We start from the raw sequence: 13,934 nt of genomic DNA, 5'->3' as shown, positions 1-13,934 counted from the left end.
GATTGGGAACTATTTGGTTAATGGTAATGAGGTCCCAATATCAACAGCTTGATAACCAATTATCAGATCTCTAAAGAATCCAATATTGGCCTCCATAGTTACAAGTAGAGAAGGGAATGAAAGAGTTAAATTAGCAGAACTAATTCTGTGTTGTTTCTCAGACTCCATCTAAGGTTAGCTTGTTTCTGGAGTACCTTGGTTCCCACCCTTAAGTTCTGAGAAAAAAAACACAGAATGGGGCTGGAGAGATGGCTCAGAGGTTAAGAGAACTGGCTGTTCTTCCAAAGGTCCTGAGTTCAATTCCCAGCAACCATATGGTGGCTTATAACCATCTATAATGAGTTCTGGTGTGCAGGTGTACATGCAGGAAGAACACTGTATACATGGTAAATAAATCCTTTAAAAAAACACACACAGAATGTTCTCAGCAGCTTGCAGCTAGATACAGCAACTGAGGCAGATAAAGAAGGGGTTGGGTAAGAAAACATAAGTTGTTCCCAGGGTCACAGCGCTCCTCTTGGCAAACTGCTCCTCTCTGTGGTTTGGCCAGGAACTGATAACCAACTAGGTCAACGTGCATTTCATTCTTTTGCCTTTTGTCCAATCATGTACCACTAAGGTCCCTGCTTGCGGGTTTTTCCCTTTAAAAACCCTGTTCCCTTGGAGCTGGCTGTTGCTCTCCCAACCTGCTATGGCAGGAGGGATTGCGGCCCAAGCTCAAGCTTGAATAAAGACCCTTGTGTGTTTTGCATTGGACTCATGTTCCTGGTGGTCTCTTGGGGGTCTCATGACCTAGGCATAATAGTAGGCAGACGCAGGGTGGATCTGAGGTCCAGGCTACCGACCCTGGTCTACAAAGCCAGCTACAAGCCAGACAGGGTTACACAGTGAGAGGCTGTCTCAAAAAATACAAAAGAGAAGGACATACAGGATCCATTTTATCCACCCCTTCCTGTCTCCATTTCCTCCTTTCATTGCGCTACAGCCATATGGTTTCTGACTCATTGGTGCTGGCAGACACCACTCAGTGTTACCAGAAACACAGCTGCCGCACTCTTCCCCGTGACTGCCATTCTCTTGTCCATCTCCTCCCATGACCTCCAAGGTTGGAGCCTCTTTAGGATTCTAAAATGCTCTTCGCTCTCTAACCTTCAGTCATCTTTAAACGCTGTGTTAGAAATCTAGAAAAGGTTCATCCAACTGCTGGCTAGGAATGCTCACCCAGATGCCGTAGCCTGCTTGAGGTCTCTTTGCATGGTTTGAGACAGCTCTCTCTAGCCTTAGCTGTACTGTAAGGACACGCTGGGCCCTTTGGGGGTATGTTTTAAATGGTACAGGAGCTAGAACCCAGGAATTTTTGAGTGCTCTATATTTAGCAACACCCAAGCCCTAACCCTGCTCATTGTTTGCAAGCACACACTGAATTACTCTCCCTTGAACCCACTTCCTGTGTCCCCTCTTCTCAGAGAATGGCAGCCCCATCTCGTCCCAAGCCTATCAGGATCTGGCATATAATAGCTCATTATTTGTGGGCTGGGTAGTGATTTTGGAGCCAGCACGACAGCAAGGCTGACAGCGCTTCGGCACCGTCACTGCGGGGGGCGCTCCGGCTCCACCGGCCGCAGGTCCGGGTACGGACCAGAAGCCAGCAAAAGAAAGACAGGGGCCCCGGGGACCGCACCGCCCGCGCACCAGCCGGCCCGGACGGCTCGGAGCCCCGCCCCGTCGCGCGGCACTCGCGGCAGCCAATGGGAACAGTTGGTGGGCCGTCGCTCCAACCACAGCCCGCCTAGGCAGTGGGCGGGCCCCGAGGGCCACCGCCCACTCGCGCGCCGCGTCTCTCTTCCCCTCGGCCAATAGGCGCGGCCTGCGTGCCGGGGGCGGGGCACGGAGCGCGGGCTCGGGGCTTCTTCCCTCGCGAGCTGCCTGCGCTGGCGTTTCAGCAGCTCCTCAACTGACGAGAGGGAACATGGGGGCCGTGGCCGCCAAGCGCTGCGTCGAGTGGCTGCTGGGCCTCTACTTCGTCTCGCACATCCCCATCACGATGTTCATAGACCTGCAGGCGGTGCTGCCGGCCGAACTGTACCCGAAGGAGGTGAGGCTCAGGAGTCCGCACGTGGCTGGGTTCCCCAGCCCAGTGTCGCCAGCCTTTGAGCTACGCTTTGTTGTTTTAGAACGGAGCTGAGGGTGCAGCCCCGTGGTAGGACGCATGTCTAGGAGGCCCTGGGTGCGAGCCCCGTGTACTCGCCACACCTTTGCTAACGTTTTGTCTGCGTGTTTCGCTCCCACAGTTCCACCTCCGGCCGGCGGCTGGGGGGAGTTGCCTGGATGAACCGGTGTCTGTCACCTGTTGAATTTGTTGTGTTTGGATGGGCTCTGAAAGCCCCAGAGAAAAAGCCCCGAGTAGAGTGAGCTGCCTGAAGGGTTAGCCCTGGGTTGGTCCTGCGTGCACTCATGCGTCCCTCCTGGGTCTGGATCTAGCTTGAAGAACGCCCTCTAAGTCCGCTGTCTGAACTGGGTTGGAGATGAGCTACCGTTCCCTGCTTGACCCAAACTTGAGGGGCCGCTTTCCCTGCCCCCCCCCCTTTTCTGGACCATGGGATTTCTGCATGTTTCTCCAATCTACAGGTTGGAATTGGAGGCAAGACTGACTCATCCACCTAAAGTTTTGATTTTACCTCTGAAATCCTCTTTAAATGTTTCTTTGCAGGCAGTTTTAAATCTGAAATCGGAGAATTTTCAGTTCTCAGTAGTGTGCTCTGAGAGGACGTGGCACTGGAAGAGTGTCACCCACCCAAGGAGGTTAGGAGGGACAGCAGCAGCGCACCCCACTCCCTTAAGTCTTTTCGGGTTGCTTGTGGAACCACACAACTGGAAAGACCTTTGACCTTATTTTCCATAGGAAACTACGTGTTTGTGGCAAGAGGTCGGGGGACTTGCTTTTCCAAAACTGCCTATGTGTCTGGGTATGTTTAGGGCTCTATAGCTTCAACTTTTTTCCCCTTAAAATAATAGTTCGTTGAGTACATTGCAAGAGGACAGCTGGCTGGGCAGTGACGTGTGTCCCACTGGCAGCCACAGCTTTGACATAGGGTAGATTGTAACCTCAGAGACAAATTGAAGGATTAAGGCTGTGGCTCCTTGGTAAAAACATTTGCCAGCATGCATCTGACATCACTGCTCTAACACGTTTACAAACGCAGTAGCTTACTTTACCCCAAACTTACTCTTGGGCTGCTTGGAGGTTAGAAATACAGAACAGTAGGTCCCAGGGCCCTAAGGGACACTTATCTGCTTTCCAAGCCAAGGATCACGCTCAAGCCTGCCACGCACACACTACACCCACTGAGTGACAGTTCCTGGCCTTTCTTTGGCTGTGGCCCTTTCCAGTCTCTGCAGGTCACTTATCATACTGTCACTCTGTCTGTGTTCAGTCTGTCTCTGCCTTTTAGGAGATCACTTGTAACACATTTAGGAGCCACCGTGTAACCCCAGGAAATCTCACCTCTGAATACCCGTACATCCATATGCGGTCCTGTTGGACATGGATTAGGACATGATACCTTTGAGTGCTGTTCGCCTGCTGCCACAGAAGAGCCTGGAAAATGCACTAGCTGGCCTGAAGAAAGGGAGCCACCAATTCTTTGGGGTTTGGTAGAAATGGAGATAAGATCCAGGGCTTTGTTGGTTACTCAACTGTTCTCAGACCTTGTTGTTTTTAAGGGTCTCATGATAGCCCTAGCTAGCCCCAGACCAAAACCATTCACCAACTCAGCTGCACAGGATTTACAGGCATCACCTGTTCTGAGTGATGTTTTTTTTTGAAATAGGGTCTCGCTGGTCTCATAAGCCTCCTCTGCTTTCCTGGCAGTTTCTGGTTTGTCTTCTGCTAGTCCCCATCCTTGCTTGGCTCTCTCCAAACAACTAAAATCTGACCAGCAGCATACAGACCACCACGTAACCATTTCTTTTCTTTTTGTTTTTTTGAGATGGGGTTTCACTGTGTAGCGCCCAATCTCATACTGGATCCAGGCCAGGAATGTAGCATTGGTCATGTGTCTCATGCACATGGTGCTGGGTTTCATGTCTAGCACTTCATCTCTGTCCCCTTTTTCCTTTCTTGAAGTTTTATTGTGTGTGCGAGTACATGCCACACTGCATGTGGGGGGGGGTCGCAGGATGATTTGTGGGTTCAGTTCTCTTCTTCCACCTTTATAGGAGTTCTAGACATTGAATTGTGGTTATCAGGTTTGTGCACCAAGCACTTTCCCCATAGAGCCATCTTGCTGGCCCTGCCTTTTTCATGTCCTGTTGCTGTTGATTATTGAAAGTGCCTGTGGCACCCTGCCTTGGAAGACCCTTTGTTTCTCCATAGAGAAGATAATCATCTGTGACTTGAGGGCAGTCACTGATTGTCTTGAATGATGCCTGAACTTAGAACTGGCTTGGTGGCACACATAAGCATCACCAAGTTCAAGGCCAGCCTAGTCTACGTAGCAGGACCATCTCTATAAAACAAATAGCAAAGCCCAAATTTATGCCCCCCCCAAAAAAAAAGCAATAAAAAGCTAAAACCTATTATCTAGAGTTTTCCCTAAAAGTGTGGAAAGCCTCAGCATTTGAGCAGAATTTTGCAAGCTAAATTTTTTGCTGTCTAAATCAAATCACATGGTTAAAAACCATTATGAAACAGTTAAAAGACTTCCATTTGGGTTTAAAGAAGAGGAAACATTTTGTAGTATCTCTTGCAGCTGAAAAAGCCACTTCTGTTAAAATAAGAAAAATATGTCAGCCTGTAGGTCGAAAGCAGTCCTAACCCTAAATATGAGGGTCTGCAGGATTCATGAGACCAGTTCAGAAAGACTGTGTTCCAGGTAGGGGTGCTGGGCTTAGGTGATGAGCAGCTGCATGCCTGCATTTGGTAATGTTAAACTGGAGCATCTTTGGGTCTGGACTAACCACACAAATGAGCCTTCATACATCTCACTGTGTCTGAACAGAGTAGGAAGGTCATTGGCACTATTTTGGATGAAGAAATAGTGTGGTGCCGATAAGGGTCTTGCCCAGAGCCAGGCCCTCAGCCTTCAGCTCCTGCTGTCCTACCACTGGGGCCCTCATCTTTGTGTTCCACCTACTCATTGTCCAGGCCGTTCAACAGGTGGAAGATACCTACGTGCTCCAGCTGATTGGAGTGGAACAGTCAGCTTTGCTGGCCTAACCCTGCAGCAGCCTTTTTAGCATGTCTGAAAGGCAGACCTCAGACGTTGTATACAGTGACATTCCTATGGGCAGAAACGCCTTTTCAACAGGTCTAAACCCACCACCAAGGAAGTGGAAGGTCAGAAGTTCAAGGCCAGTCTCAGCTACAAGAGACCTGTTCTCAAAAAAAAAAAAAAAAAAAAAAAAAAAAAAAAAAAAAAAACACACACACACACACACACACACACACACAAAGGGGGAAAACATTTTAATCTAACTTGCTCAATGGGGAAGAGGGCTGACTTACTTTTACTGTCCCTGCCTAACTGCCCTGAAGAATGTAAGGAGGAAGTAGAGGGTATTGCCAAGAATTCAATTTCACATCAAAAGGCTGTGCATTTTGATGCCTGTGACCCCAGCACAACAGAGGCTGCTTAAAAGCTCTCCTGGTAACAAGGCTTCCGCTTCACAGTAGCTTCTGTCTTTGCTGTTACTTTGTTTTTATTTGTGAGACAGACCTAGCCTCCAATTAGGCTTGACTAGAACTCCCAATCCTCCTGCCTCCAATTTCCAAGTGCTGGGATTACCATGGGCTAACAGCTTTTATGCTTTGATTAAAAATTTACACAAGCCTGGCATGGTGGTGCATGCCTTTAGTCCCAGCACTTGGGAGGCAGAGGCAGATGGATCTCTGAGTTCAAGCCTAGCCTGTTCTACAGAGTGAGCTCAGGACAACCAAGGCTACGCAGAGAAACCCTGTCTGGAAAACAAACAAACAAAAACCATCTCTAGGTTTTCCACCGTAAGATAGGCAGCCTGGAGTTGCCTTTATTAATCATGTCCGGGCACGAACTTGGTTTTGAAGGTGTAGTGGTGCCGCCTCCAGGCTATTTGTTTTATTTTGGTTTGTTTTGAGGCAAGATCTCATGTAGCCCAGGTTAGCCTTAGGTTGGCCTTATGCAGCTGAGGGTGGCCTGGCTTCAGGACACTGTTTGACAGGCCTTCAGTAGAAGTGCCCAGCCCCTACTTCTGGCTCCTGGAGAACAGAGTGAGCAGCTGCAAATTCTCGCCTTCCCCTGCCTGTCACCATGTCAGCATGGATCTGCAGCCTTTGGTTTCCTAGACTGGCGACAGGTGTGAGAGGAGCTAGAACCACACTGTAGCCTTTCTGGAGCCTAGATGCTTGTACTTGTTCTTCACAGGTACGCAGGTGGTCTTTAAAAGAAAATGTTTTTGAAGATAAGGAATGAAAATAAACTTATTTGTAATGTTAGGATTAAAATGTCCATAAGTCTGTAACAGAGGTTAGATCTACTTCCTCCCCCAAGAAAATTCAACTGGCTTCTGCATTTGAAGTATCTAGCTTTTGGATGTGGATGTACAGCTGTGAAAGGGGAAGTGTCAGGATGAGTTCTCTTTTCCTTACTGGCATCTACTGTAGCTGTACAGTAACATACCTAGGCTTGTGCTATCAGATATAGCTAGAACAAATGCACAGTAGCACTAAAGCAGGATTGAAAGAGCTGTGCAGAAAAGGTAACATTTGATTTATGGCTAGTAAGTTGTTTTTTGTTTTTTTTTTTTAATTTTATTTATTTATTATGTATACAATGTTCTGCCTGCATGTGTGCCTGCAGGCCAGAAGGTGACACCAGATCTCATTATAGATGGTTGTGAGCCATCATGTGGTTGCTAGGAATTGAACCCAGGACCTCTGGAAGAGCAGGCATTGCTCTTAGCCTCTGAGTCATCTCTCCAGCCCGGCTAGTAAGTTTTTGTTAATGACAGTCTAGGCCAGCAGTTCTCAACTGGTGCGTTGCAATTGCTTTTGGGGGTCTAACTACTCTTTCATAGCGGTCACCTAACACCATCAGAAAACATATTTACATTGTGATTCATAACAGTAGCAAAATTACAGCTATGAAGTGACAATGAAAATAATTTTATGGTTGGAGATCAGTTCAACATGAGGAACTATATTAAGCGGTCACAGCATTAGGAAGGTTGAGAACCACTGTTGTAGATCCAAGAGCCAGCTGGGTGTGTCCATGCTGCTACTGGAACTGCACAGCAAAGGATTCTGGGTATCTTGGTACACTAGAGCCACTGAGTCTGTGCAGGCCACATGGCAGTACTCACTGTGATCCTGTCTTTCCAGTTCAGCCAGCTGTTGAAGTGGTACTCCAAGGAGTTCAAAGACCCTCTGATGCAGGACCCTCCAGCGTGGTTCAAGTCCTTCCTGCTCTGTGAGCTCGTGTTCCAGCTGCCCTTCTTTCCCATCGCAGCATATGCTTTCATCAGAGGTTCGTACAGGGCGGTTTGCTCCAGTCTCTAGTCGCGAACCCCTGTAGCTTGAAGGGTTTGCTATCCAGTACACAGATGTCACAGGGGAACACTGAATGAAGCTCTGCTGATGTCACTAAGCTGGGCCGCCTGGATATGAAACCTGAGGCCGATAAGCGGTTTCCTTTTATTACCCACCACACACAATACTAGGATAGTATATTGCCTTATAAGCAGAAAGTGTAAAACTAAATCCCTGAAGAGCTTAACTTCTCAATTAAAAATTATTCCAGGGGCTGGAGAAATGGCTCAGCAGTTAACACTGTCTGCTCTTACGTTTTTGGTCTGAGCCTAGCCTTTAACAGTTGAGCCATCTCTCCAGCCTTACTAGCTGTTCTTCTGCTCTTCTGCAGGACCTGCTTTCCAGTACACATGTGGCAGCTTACAACCATTCCATAACTACAGTTCCAAGGAATCTAACACCCTCTCTGGTCTCATGGAACACTGCACACAAAATACAGGCAGGCAAAATACTTAAACAAAAATTATGCTTCCATGTTATCATATAATGAGTGACTGTGAAGTAGCCATGCCCGCCCTTGGAAACTAAACTCATAAGAGTGGAAATGGAAAAACTTATTTCCCACTGGGATCCTGCAGGCACTGGATCCAACTGCAACTGCACCCTCATTTTACGGGTGCTGGGCCAGGCAGGGTACCTTCCCCAGGGTTTAGAACAGAGCGGTTGAGCTGTTTGCTGCTTACTGTCACCCTCAGTGAGTTTCCACCAAGAGGAAATAAAACCACTGAACAGAAAGGAACAAACAAGCAGGGATAGGACAGTGCATGTCCCAGACTCCCTTGGAGTCTGAGACCCAACTCTTAACCTAATCACCCTTTTCTTCTGCTTCAGGAAACTGCCGATGGATCCGAATCCCTGCAATCATGTATGCAGTTCACACTATAACAACTTTAATTCCAATCCTCTACACATTTCTACTTGAGGATTTCTCCAAAGCTGTTGCTTTCAAAGAACTAAGACCTGAGACTTTCCACGAACGACTGATCCTCATAGGTGTCTATGCCCCTTACTTAATAATCCCCTTTATACTCCTTCTGTTCATGCTGCGGAACCCTTACTACAAGTATGAGGAGAAAAGAAAGAAAAAATAAGGGACTAACTAGCCTGGTTGGGAAGATCCCACAGCACAGTTGTCTTTTGGACAAGAAAACTGCTCTGAACCCGATTCAGCAGCATTTGAAACACACTAACAGCAGAACAAGAACAAGACAGTAGCAAGAGTGATGCCAAGCCTTCACCTTCCAAAGGCTTAACAGACCAGGTTACAACAAAATTGGTGCCAAAGCACTGCTAAAAACGAGATGAGAGACTGCTTGGCTCCTGACCTAGAAGTCACACTCTAGTCAACAAATGAGCACTGAGGTGTTTCGGGCCTCTTTAAAATCTTCCTGCCCATACCTCTACCTTAGGAGAAAAGTGTATTATAGCCTCACATGAGTGTAAGCTGAAATAGGTTATGGTGGAAGAAAGGCACTTCCGTTTCTATCTTTAACAGACTGCCTGGTCTTTCAATTCTGCAGATACTGGTCCATACTTTCCCCACTCTGGCATCTCTGGATAGCTTCATCCTTTCTCAGCCTGGTCCTTCCTGTCCAGAGTTGGGGTAAGAGTGTGACTGGCCCAGTGTGTGTGTGCTGCTCCACTAGCTCTCCTGCTGCTAGGCAGTGCGGTTTTTGCTCAGAAAAAAAACAAAACAAAACACCATGTTGCTGTGGTTATTACTGTCTGACTTGTGTGTCTGGTCCAAATAAAGGTAGCTGCTGATCACTGCCTGGTTTGTTACATGGATGGGGTAGGATACTCAGTTCTCAGAGGGGCTGGAAATACACAGCACCAGAGGAGACCGAACCATTTGCAAAATATTATTTATTGCTTTTCCTTGAGAACTTTGTGAATTTACCAAAAAGAAAGTGGTGAGAATGCAAGAGGTGAGGCCCTGTGCTGCCTGGCCACAGCAGCGGCTGTGCACGGTTGCCAGCTGCCCCAGCTGGCAGTGCTGCCTCCTTAACGCACTGCTATGACATACATAAGTCACTGGAATGGTACAGGGGTTTTGTTTTTTGGTTGGGGTGCTATAAAAAAAAAAATGAAAATTTCAGTTCATTTCTGAAAAATAAATTGGTCAATAAATTCATTTTGTTCTGCTTCTACTTTACACAAAGCTTCATATTCAACCCGATACCTGAAAAACAAAATTGTTAGAAGCCCTGAAAAGAGTGAAATAAAAATTCTTTGAGAGTATAGAGCTTTAAATAATTGCAAGAGATGGTGAGTTGAGAATGAAGTCGGGGCAAGACTGAAGTAACACTGTATTTCGGGCCACCCAGGAGAAACCGCTAACGCTCGGCAACACAGGAGGCAGCCTCAGCCCTTGTTACAAACCAGTGCTCACAATACAGGAGGGCATCTGGAATTAACTACATCCCCAATTGCTTCCTATCAAATTTTTAAAAATCTTCAGAATGCCCAGTGAAACGCCCTGCCTGGGAAAGGATTAGAAAAGGAAAGACAAGGTGGTGGAGAAGGAAGAGGAGAATCTGCAGTTGAGTTGAGTTGCTGGCTCAGTGTGGCTTCTTACCTTTCTAGCTGCATCTTCTTTTCTGCAATTAGTGCCTGCAGTTGCTGCTGTTGGGCTTCTCTCTGCTTTGCTATGGATTTGAGCAAGTTCCGAGCACCAATGGCCTAAGAAACATTGCCAAACTCACCTAAGTCCTTCAAGAGGAAGAGGCTACTTGGGAGGGAAAAAGACCAGGGCCCCATGTTTGTTTGTTTGTATTCTGTTGTTTGTTTTGGGGTTTTTCGAGACAGGATTTTTCTGGGTAGCCTTGGCTGTCCTAAACTCAATTTGTAGACCAGGTTGGCCTCAAACTCAGAGATCTGCCAGCCTCTGCATCCCTGAATGCTGGGATTACAGGCATTTGCTGCCATGCCCAGCTGAGCCCCAAGTGCCTGGCGGGAAATGGCAAGAGCAATCTGCCTGCAAGTGCACGCAGTGGCCTACTGGGAGACATCATTTAGCCTTGTGCCTTTATCCAAGTCATCTCAGGCAATCTTTCCTGCCTTCATCTTTAAAAGGAGGGAAAACCACCCAACAGTACTACCATGTAATGACAAGCGTGTACTGGTGTAGCTGGAGAGGTGACTGGTTAGGAGCCAGGTTCAGTTCTGCAGGCACCCATGTGTTGGCTCACAACTATCTGTAACTTCAGCAGGGGATCAGCAGGGGGTCCGATACCCTCTTCTGACCTCCAAGGGCACAAGCACACACGCTGTACATACATGCATGCAAAATAGTCATGGACATAAATCAATTTAAAACAAAACTTGGATACTGGAGAGATGGCTCAGTTGTTAAAAGCATTAGCTGCATTTCCAGAGGACCTGGGTTTGATTCCCAGTGCCCACATGGCAGCTCACAACCATTTTTAATTTTAGTTCCAGAGGATCTGACACATGGCCTCTAGATACATGTATGTACACAGACATACATTCAGACAAACATTCATTCACATGAAATCGAAGTCTTAAACTACTGGTATATAAGTCACCATGCTAACCTGGCCAGCATCTATTACTAACCCCCACCATCCCTACAATAGAGGTGAGGCCTGCAGGGTTCCTGGTCAGGACCCGCTGCTAATCTTACCTTCATCTTCTCGTTCTCTGCTTCTTTGGCAAGCTGATCAACAAGTTCAATTAGACCACCAACTATTTTCTGAAACTGGCCAATTTCTTTGAGAGAAAGAACGAAACAGTCTCATTATTTCTTGCCCCTTGTGTTAGAGCAGTCTGGTGCCTACTAACCTAAGCATCACAAAATTTGGTCCACCCTAAAGAGGCAGAACCAGGCTTTGAACATAGGCTCCAGGGTGGACCTAACCCTACCTCTCCCAGAAAGGACTCTGAGAAACAAGCATATCCTCTGGACCGGCCAGACTCAACACTGGGTTTCAGTGGTATGAGAACCATGTAACCATGTCAACAATTTTGGTGTCCCTTTTCCAATGCACTTGGTATGCTGGAACCCCATTATGTTTTATGAAGTGGGCCACAGCAGGCAGCAACCCTTAAACTGGGAATAGACAACAGGCAACATCACAAAACCATGGCCCAGAAATCTCTTGCTTCGGTTGAGGAAAGCTGGCCTGGAAACCCAGCATTTGGGAAGCTAAGTCAGGAGAATCATGAGTCTGAGGCCAATATACAACATACATAATAAGACCTTGTCTCAAATTTTTTTCTTTTTTTTTTCTTTTTTTTTTGGTTTTTCGAGACAGAGATTCTGTGTGTAGCCTTGGCTGTCCTGGACTTGCTTTGTAAGCAGGCTGGCCTTGAACTCCATTAACACCTGGCTCCTTGCTGCTGCTTAATCTGGCTTTTTCCCGCTGGCACTGGGCTGGCTCAGCAGCTAGAAACAGAGGCTTCCTGGACATTGGCAGCCCAAAGACCACCACTATGCTGCGTTGCTCCTGGAGACCTCTATTACCACCTCAAACTCCAAACAACACGGACCCTGCCACCATGACTATTCTACCAAGAAATCAAATCAGAATATATAATTATATTTCTTACCTCAAATTTTAAGGTTAAAAGAAAAAAAAAATCACAGCCCATCTAAAAACACCCACTCCCTACCCCCAGTCCAGTGTGTTGCTTGGCACTAAACATGGACTCCCTGGCAGCATAAGAGGGCAAGTAGACAAGGTTGGGTACACATGGGAACCCAGAAAGCAAGCAACTTCATTCTGGTGGACCCAAGAACAATAGTTGCGGTGGGATGATGAAACTGCTCAGAGCAGAATGACGCTGTGTCTCCAAATGATACTCACTGTCCACAAAATCCTTGCACTCTTCCTTGAGCTCTATGGTCTGCTGGGTAACCTCTGGGTCCAACACCCGCAGCTTGTTCAGCTCATCAAAGTGCAGCCCTGCTTCACCTAAGATGTCCTTGGCCATAGCTGCAAAGAAACCAGCCCCAACCTGAATTGCATTCCCGACACCCAACGTAATCCAGGCTCCACCCCAGCCCACTGCAGTCCCCAGATACCAACGTGGAGCCTTCCTCATAGTCCCCGATCCCTCTGCCTCCACCTCTCAGCCTCACCTGTCTCCCTTCCAGGCTCCCTAGAGAAGTGCTGCTTTGAAGGGGTGACAGTGGCAGTCAGGAGGTATGTCATAGGAGCAAGGGTCAGGAAAGAATAGAGTCCAGTTGCTTGTCACAGGCATCGTTCATTCAACACACATTTCTTGAGTGCCCACTATATGCCAACACTGCTAGATGCTGGGTTGTAAAGATGAGTGCGGCATGGTGCCTGCCCTGGAGCGGCACAGTTTGGCTGGAGGGAAACAGACATGTAAACCTGAAAAACTATATGGCATTAAGTGGTTTTTACAGAAATATCACTGAGCAACAAGGAGGAAAAATAACATAAAACTGCAATTCACTTGGGCTCATCTGGCCTAAGCTGTGAGCTGTAAGCAGAGTTATAAATCCCCATTTATGTACCCAAAAAGGTTTTTCAAATGCATGCACTGAAATGACACACACACACAAAAAAAGCAAAAGAAAACATCTGGGTGAATTTTAAAAATTGAGTTAATCCTAGCACTAGTCAGAAGAGGACTGGCACAAGTTCAGGACCAACCTGGGCTAGGTACTGAGTTCCAGGCTATGCTACACAAGACTCTGTCTTAAAAAAAAAAAAGTCTTTCTGTGTTGTTCAGTTTGGACAGTTTGAGTACTTAAGAGCTACTAGGGATTGGACCAGGTGCTACAGAACAGTTCATGTAACATGAGGGTGCAAACTATCTGAACTTCTACAGCCTTCTGAGTTTACATGCATTTATTAAAAAAAAAAAAGAAAAAAAAAAAGTTGAATCCCTGCCTCAGGGACAGAGTGAGCACAAAGTCCCCAGACTGTGAGCATATAAACAAACTGTGTTAAGACTATAAGGACAGTGCTCAGGGCTTGGTGAAGACACTGCAGGAGAACATGCCTCAGTGGGCAGAGAGGTCAGCAAAAGCCTCCAGAAAAAACAATCTGAGACTTCAACATAGCCAAAAAAAAAAAAAAAAAAAAAATCCAAGAAAATCCAGAGGGCATATGGGAAGATCCCGAGGCTTGAATTTGACACAAAGGCTGCTGTGGTCAAAACAGCAAGGAGCAATGAGGCCGGACTGTCTGAACTGGATGGTTACTGCGAAGGCCCGCGTAATGAACTTGTGATATCACGGTAACAGCAAGCAGTGGATTCCAGCAGTGATTATGGAAAGATCACTGGCTTGACCCACGGAGGGGACAGCGAATGGCAGCACAGAGGCGCGCCGCCTCACTGTGAGCCTAGCTAGCATCTTTAAGCAGGTTGCCCG

The 13,934-nt window shown here is 47.1% G+C and overlaps 2 protein-coding genes across 6 annotated transcripts in view; one reads left to right on the top strand and one right to left on the bottom strand.

Moving 5' to 3' along the window:
- Nucleotides 1-1,882: 1,882 nt before the first annotated feature.
- Nucleotides 1,883-9,331, top strand: Tmem97 (transmembrane protein 97). Of its 2 annotated transcripts, XM_055619768.1 has the most exons (4): nt 1,883-2,095; nt 7,358-7,502; nt 8,396-8,557; nt 9,085-9,331. In XM_055619768.1, exons 1-4 carry the CDS (start codon nt 1,970-1,972, stop codon nt 9,123-9,125), a joined length of 474 nt encoding a protein of 157 aa, XP_055475743.1. In that variant the 5' UTR covers nt 1,883-1,969; the 3' UTR covers nt 9,126-9,331. The 2 variants fall into 2 exon arrangements, with proteins under 2 accessions (XP_055475743.1, XP_055475745.1); XM_055619770.1 differs by having other exon boundaries at nt 1,884-2,095; nt 8,396-9,331.
- A 24-nt stretch (nt 9,332-9,355) lies between these two features.
- Nucleotides 9,356-13,934, bottom strand: part of Ift20 (intraflagellar transport 20) — a 5,606-nt gene continuing 1,027 nt past the window's right edge. The window contains exons 2-6 of one of the 4 annotated variants that reach the window (XM_055619763.1): nt 12,669-12,900; nt 12,394-12,522; nt 11,211-11,296; nt 10,143-10,246; nt 9,356-9,636 (exon numbers count right to left, since the gene is read on the bottom strand). In XM_055619763.1, coding sequence (XP_055475738.1) covers nt 9,366-9,636; nt 10,143-10,246; nt 11,211-11,296; nt 12,394-12,522; nt 12,669-12,741 — 663 coding nt within the window. In that variant the 5' untranslated portion in view covers nt 12,742-12,900 and the 3' untranslated portion in view covers nt 9,356-9,365. Of the gene's footprint in view, nt 9,747-10,142; nt 10,247-11,210; nt 11,297-12,393; nt 12,523-12,668; nt 12,901-13,934 lie in introns of all 4 variants that reach the window. The other 3 variants (XM_055619765.1, XM_055619764.1, XM_055619766.1) reach the window with 3 other exon arrangements.

This window comes from Psammomys obesus, unplaced genomic scaffold (assembly GCF_907164565.1).
Source record: "Psammomys obesus unplaced genomic scaffold, mPsaObe1.curated_primary_1811, whole genome shotgun sequence".
NCBI classification, from domain to species: domain Eukaryota; kingdom Metazoa; phylum Chordata; class Mammalia; order Rodentia; family Muridae; genus Psammomys; species Psammomys obesus.
This window is presented reverse-complemented; position numbering and strand designations above follow the sequence as displayed.